Here is a 7,112-nt window from a genome sequence, read left to right as displayed (position 1 = left end):
TATTATGGATCCCCATTAGTTCCTGCCAAGGCAGTGGCTACTCTTCCTGGGGTTTATTATGGATCCCCATTAGTTCCTGCCAAGGCAGCGGCTACTCTTCCTGGGTTATTATGGATCCCCATTAGTTTCTGCCAAGGCAGCGGCTACTCTTCCTGGGGTTTATTATGGAACCCTTTAGTTCCTGCCAAGGCAGCGGCTACTCTTCCTGGGGTTTATTATGGATCCCCATTAGTTATTACTATAAGGTATAGGGATAGGAGACACGTAGTCCTTTATTAGGTCCTTAATATTTCAGCTTATAAGGGAGACACATAGTCCTTTATTAGGTCCTTAAATATTTCAGCTATAAGGGAGACACGTAGTCCTTTATTAGGTCCTTAATATTTCAGCTATAAAGGGAGACATGTAGTCCTTTATTAGGTCCTTAATATTTCAGCTATAAGGGAGACACGTAGTCTTTTATTAGGTCCTTAATATTTCAGCTATAGGGAGACACGTAGTCCTTTTATTAGGTCCTTAATATTTCAGCTATAAGGGAGACACGTAGTCCTTATTAGGTCCTTAATATTTCAGCTATAAGGGAGACACGTAGTCCTTTATTAGGTCCTTAATATTTCAGCTATAAGGGAGACACGAGTCCTTTATTAGGTCCTTAATATTTCAGCTAAGGGAGACCGTAGTCCTTTATTAGGTCCTTAATATTTCAGCTATAAGGGAGACACGTAGTCCTTTATAGGTCCTTAATATTTCAGCTATAAGGTAGGAGACATGTAGTCCTTTATTAGGTCCTTAATATTTCAGCTATAAGGGAGACAGTAGTCCTTTATTAGGCCCTTAATATTTCAGCTATAAGGAGACACGTAGTCCTTTATTAGGTCCTTATATTTCAGCTATAAGGGAGAACGTAGTCCTTTATTAGGTCCTTAATATTTCAGCTATAAGGGAGACACGTAGTCCTTTATAGGTCCTTAATATTTCAGCTATAGGGAGACACGTAGTCCTTTATAGGTCCTTAATATTTCAGCTATAAGGGAGACACGTAGTCCTTTATAGGTCCTTAATATTTCAGCTATAAGGTATAGGGAGACATGTAGTCCTTTATTAGGTCCTTAATATTTCAGCTATAAGGGAGACATGTAGTCCTTTATTAGGTCCTTAATATTTCAGCTATAAGGGAGACATGTAGTCCTTTATTAGGCCTTAATATTTCAGCTATAAGGGAGACACGTAGTCCTTTATTAGGTCCTTAATTATTTCAGCTATAAGGGAGACACGTAGTCCTTTATTAGGTCCTTAATATTTCAGCTATAAGGTATAGGGAAACACGTAGTCCTTTATTGGTCCTTAATATTTCAGCTATAAGGGAGACATGTAGTCCTTTTATTAGGTCCTTAATATTTCAGCTTATAAGGGAGAACATGTAGTCCTTTATTAGGTCCTTATATTTCAGCTATAAGGGAGACACGTAGTCCTTTTATTAGGTCCTTAATATTTCAGCTATAAGGGAGACAGAGCTCTCCTTATATTAGGTCCTTAATATTTCAGCTATAAGGGAGACACGTGAGTCCTTTTTAGGTCCTTATATTTCAGCTATAAGGGTATAGGGAGACAACGTAGTTCTTCTTTATTAGGGCTCCTTATTATTTCAGCTATAGGAGACACGTAGTCCCTTTATTAGGTCCTTAATATTTCAGCTATAAGGGAGACACGTAGTCCTTTATTAGGTCCTTAATATTTCAGCATAAGGGAGAACAGGTCACAAGTAGTCCTTTCCCTTCCTTTATTAGGTCCTTAATATTTCAGCTATAAGGGAGAACACAAAACGACGTAGCCCCTTTTTAGGTCCTTTAGAATATTTTAGCTATAAGGGAGACCTCGATGTGTAGTAGCCCTCTGTATTTAGGGTAGTCCTTTATTAGGTCCTTAATATTTCAGCTATAAGGTATAAGGAGACACGTAGTCCTTTATTAGGTCCTTAATATTTCAGCTATAAGGTGTAGGGAGGCAAGTCACCCCAATGGCTCTTGTGAGTCTCTCTGGATAAGAGCTAAATGACTAAAATGTTMGACTGTTCTGATTGAAATCTCTSCACATTTTATGTCCTTTATTATTACAATTAATGTCTGATTTCGTGACATTTGGTTGAAGTCTTGACTTTCAGTTTCTTTTCAAATGATGAAGAGGACAGAATCAAGACAACAAATTATAATTTGGATTAAACAACCTAAGATACTGACCTCAGGTTATTGAGGGATCTAGTCTGGATTAAACCTCAGAGGAAGACAGGTTCATCATGTGCAGGTTTTATTCTGGTCCCTGTTTAGTATTTACCTAAATACACTGTTTGTCTTTGGCAGGAGAGAGACCACACTCTCACTCTGACAGCAGGAAGAGTCCTTCGGGGGAACAAGACCCAGAGACGCCCAAACCAGTGAGACCACACCRGTGTTCCCACTGTGTAAAGAGTTTTAAGTGGTTATGTTACCTAAAAGAACATGAAAGAATACACACAGGAGAAAAGCCTTTCCAATGTTCCCAGTGTGTAAAGAGTTTTACCCAATTAGGGAGCCTGAAAATACAYGAGAGATCACACACRAGAGAGAAACCTTACCACTGTGCCCACTGTGAAWATACTTTTTTCTCATCAGGGGACTTGCTAAAGCATAAAAGAACACACTCTGCAGAGAGGCCCTACCAATGTCCCCAGTGTGGAAAGAGTTTTATCCAGTTAGGGAACCTGAAAAGGCATTTGAGAACACACACAGGGGAGAAGCCCTACCACTGCTCATACTGTGAAAAGATATTTACCCAGCTAGCGAACTTAAAAAGGCATGAGAGGACACACAAAGGCGAAAAACCTTACCAATGTTCCCAGTGTGAAAAGAGTTTTACAGAGTTTGGGAGCATGAAAAGGCATGAGAGAATACATACAGGGGAGAAGCCTTACCACTGCTCCCAATGTGAAATGAGATTTTCCTCATCATGGTGCCTAAAATCACACAAGAGGACACACTCAGGAGAGCTTTCCACTGCTCTTCAGTGTGTAAGAGTTTATAGCCCCGGTTTAGGGGACTTCTTGATATATTAGTACTTTGTAGTTTAGGTGACACAGCACTCAGGATTGATGTCCTCTCACCGGCTTGCCCAGTGTGCAAGAGTTTAATCTGGTTAGGTAGCCCCTGGAAACAACAACAAAATTTACACTCTGGAGAGAAGCTTTACTACTTGCTCTCACTGTGGCTTATAAACTTACCTGGTTAAAGCACTGAAAGAGCATGTGGAATGTCCACGACTTCTGAGAGAAACTGTTATCTTTAAGCTCTCCAGTGTCGGACTAAGAGGAGGTTATGAATCAATTTCTAAAAGTAAAAACGACAGACTCAAAAATAAATCTGTTTTTTTTTTTAACCACTGACCTGACATAATGGATGCACATCTAGAAAGATTGTAGATTAGCTCTGTGATTAGGAAATTGCCGCCGTTTTCCAAACCTTCACACTCATCTTTGGTGTTGTTGCATCTGTTGTGGTGTCATTCCTGGAGCAGCCCCCTACAGAGGAGTATACCTACGACAACGCAGATAGAGGAGATGGAGATAGATGGTGGAATAGAGGAGATGGAGATAAGATGAAAGTGGATGATATAGAGGAGATGGAGGAGACAGAGGAGATTGGAGTAGATGGAGGAATATACGGAGCATGGAAGTGGAGGTAGATAGGAGGACGGGTAGAGATAGGTCAGCTGGGGGAATGGGAAGGAGGATGGATGGGGAATGGAGGGGTATGAGGAGATGGAGGGGTAGAGGAGATGGAGGGGACCAGAATGGAGGCGGGTAGAGGAGATGGGATAGATGGAGGGGGTAGAGGAGATGGAGATAGATGGAGGGGGTAGTAGGAGATGGAGATCGATGCGAAGGGGTAGAGGAGATATATAAGAGAGATGGAACGGGGTAGAGGAGATGGAGATAGATAGAGGGGGTAGAGGAGATATAATAGAGAGATGGGATAGGGGTAGAGGAGATGGAGGGGGTAGAAGGAGATGGAGATAGATGGAGGGTAGAGGAGATGGTAGATTGGACGGGGGTATAGGAGATGGAGATAGTGGAGGGGGTAGAGGAGATATAAGGAGGGGAAGGGTGTAGAAGGAATGGAGATAGATAGAGGGGGTAGAGGAGATATAAAGAGAGATGGATAGGGGTAGGAGATGAGGGGGTAGAGGAGATGGAGATAGATGGAGGGGGTATGAGGAGATGAAGATAGATGGAGGGGGTAGAGGAGATGGAGATAGAATGGGGGGTAGAGATATAAGAAGATGGAAGGGTAGAGGAGATGGAGATAGATAGGGGGTAGAGGAGATATAAGAGAGATGGAAGGGGTAGAGGAAGATGGAGGGGGTAGAGGAGATGGAGATAGATAGCTGGGGGTAGGAGGGAGATGGAGGGGATGGAGGGGGTAGAGCGGAGAGCTCGAGATAAGATAGTGGAGGTAGAGGAGTATGGAGGATAGATGGAGGGATGAAGGGGGTAGATCTAGGAGATGGCGGGAGTAGAGGACGATGGATGAGAGATGGAGGGGGTAGAGGAGATATAAGAGAGATGGAGGGTAGAGGAGATATAAGAGATAGAGGATATGTAGTTTGGAGAGCGTTTGCACATTGGCAAGACGTTGCTGAGGATTCAGAATAGAATCACGCCTGGGCCTCAGGAGTGGCGCAGCAGTCTAAGGCACTGCATCACAGCCCGGCTGTTCGATCCAGGCTGTGTCACAGCCGAGCTTGACCGGGAGAACCATGAGAGTGGCGCACAATTGGCCCCCAGGTCGTCCGGGTTACGTAGGAGGGTTGGCCGGCTGGGATTTCCTTGTCCCATCGTCGCATTCTAGTGACTCATTGTGGCTGGCTGGGCACATGCACGCTGGACTTCGGTCGGCAGCGAACGGTGTTTCCTACGGTACGGGCTGGCTGCTTCCGGGTTAAAGCGAGCAATGTGTCAAGAAGCAGTGCGGTTTGGCAGGGTCGTGTTTCGCAGAGGATGCAAGCTCTTTGCCCTTCGCCCTCTCTCGACGAGTCCGTATGGGAGTTGCAGCGATGGACAAGACTGTACTACCAATTGGAACACGAAATTGGCACAAAAGGGGAAAAGTTAAAAATAAATGTTGATGCCTGGCCGACGTGTAATGATGTAGAACTGTCAAATGTAGATTTAGAATGTAGGCATTCTAAATACATATGTAAGACATCTGGCCAATGTGTGCAAACAGCCTCTCAATACTCCATCTGCCTGATGTACACACGTTGGGCAGACGTAACTGAGTGGACAAAACATTAAGGACACCTTCTCTTTCCATGAACATAGACTGTGACCAGGTGAATCCAGTTGAAAGCTATGATCCCTTATTGAATGTCACTTGTTAATCACTTAAAATCGGGGTAGATGAGGGGAAGAGACAGGTTAAAGAAGGATTTTTAAGCCTTGAGGCATTGAGACATGGATTGTGTATGTTGTGCCATTCAATGGTTAATAGGCAAAAGATTTAAGTGCCTTTGAACAGGGTGTGGTAGTAGGTGACAGGCGCACTGGTTTGTGTCAAGAACTGTAAACGCTACTGAGTTTTTCCATGTTCAACAGTTTCTCATGTGTATCAAGAATGGCCCACCAACCAAAGGACATCAGCCAACTTGACACAACTGTGCGAAGCATTGGAGTCGACCGTGTGTCCACCCGACCGATCAACATGGGCCAGCACCCGTTCTGTGGAGTCAACATGGGCCAGCACCCCTGTGGAGTCAACAGGGCCAGCACCCCTGTGGAGTCAACATGGGCCAGCATCACTGTGGAGTCAACATGGGCCAGCATCACTGTGGCAGTCAACATGTGCAGCACCCCTGTGGAGTCACATGGACCACACCCCTGTGGAGTCAACATGGGCCACGCCACCCTGTGGAGTCACACATGGCCAGCTACCCTGGGAGTCAACCAGCCAGCCTTGTGGAGTCAACGAGCATCCTGGGGCCACATGGGCCAGCAACCCTGTGGAGTCAAACACGGGCCAGCAATCATTGTGGAGTCAACATGGGCCAGCATCACCTGTGGAATGCTTCGACACCTTTTAAAGTCAAACGCCCTGTGACAAAATTGAGGCTGTTCTGAGGGCTGAAGGGGGGAGTGGGGTTTGGAAGGTGTCCTTCATGTTTTGTACACTCCCAACTGGTAAAATAGTCTTAAGAAAATACCATTAGCTGATCACCTGCAGTACCATCGTGGACCACAGGTTAGTAACCACTGCTCTAGGTAATGCAACTAGGCTACAGTTCAATCCAAGGGAGAAGATAGGCATTTTTGATATCGTACTTTTACATCAAATTGATTAAAAATAAATTAAAAAGAATCAGATAACATCATGTGATTGTTCTGGGGACAAATACGAGTTGGTTCAACCCTTTAGACTGGTGGAAATTGTCCTTGTGTGGATTGGGCCAGTGTAAATGTTTCTAACAGAAGAAATATAAAAAGCATATGACCATGGTAGCAATTAAAAGACAGGACGGCCGGGTGTTAAAAGACAAATTTGAGAACATTGGATATTATCAGACCAAAGTAGAACTCTACGCTTCCCCTGACACAAGACGAATCAAACATTAATTGGTGAGGACTCAACACTTCACCTGACACAGACTGAATGCAAAGCATTACATGGTGAGGACTCAACCTTCCCCTGACACAAGACTGAATCCAAACATACAATGGTGAGGACCACACTTCACCTGACACAAGCACTGAATGCAACATTACATTGGTGCGACTCAACCCTCGTCTGCAGACAGAGACTGAATCCAAACATACATTGGTGAGACTCAACCTTCCCGTGAGAGAACTGAACTCAAACATTACATTGGTGAGGACTCAACCTTCCCCTGACACAAGACTGAATCCAAACAACAATGTGAGGACTCAACCCTTCCCCTGAGACAAGACTGAAGCAAACTACATTGGTGAGGACTCAACACTCCTCCCCTGAAACAGACTGAATGCACAAACATTTACATTGCGGAGGAGCTGCAACCCTATCCCTCTCCTGGACACAAGACTGAATCCAAACATTACATTGGTGAGG

The 7,112-nt window shown here is 44.3% G+C and overlaps 1 protein-coding gene across 1 annotated transcript in view; it reads left to right on the top strand.

Annotated features, from left to right (window-relative positions):
* LOC139025400 (uncharacterized) overlaps nucleotides 1-6,128 on the top strand; it is a 12,715-nt gene extending 6,587 nt beyond the window's left edge. The window contains exons 2-4 of the mRNA XM_070440516.1: nucleotides 2,358-3,043; nucleotides 3,547-3,710; nucleotides 5,645-6,128. Coding sequence (XP_070296617.1) covers nucleotides 2,358-3,043; nucleotides 3,547-3,710; nucleotides 5,645-6,128 — 1,334 coding nt within the window. The remainder of the gene's footprint in view (nucleotides 1-2,357; nucleotides 3,044-3,546; nucleotides 3,711-5,644) is intronic.
* The last annotated feature ends 984 nt before the right edge of the window (nucleotides 6,129-7,112 follow it).

This window comes from Salvelinus sp. IW2-2015, unplaced genomic scaffold (assembly GCF_002910315.2).
Source record: "Salvelinus sp. IW2-2015 unplaced genomic scaffold, ASM291031v2 Un_scaffold2621, whole genome shotgun sequence".
NCBI classification, from domain to species: domain Eukaryota; kingdom Metazoa; phylum Chordata; class Actinopteri; order Salmoniformes; family Salmonidae; genus Salvelinus; species Salvelinus sp. IW2-2015.
This window is presented reverse-complemented; position numbering and strand designations above follow the sequence as displayed.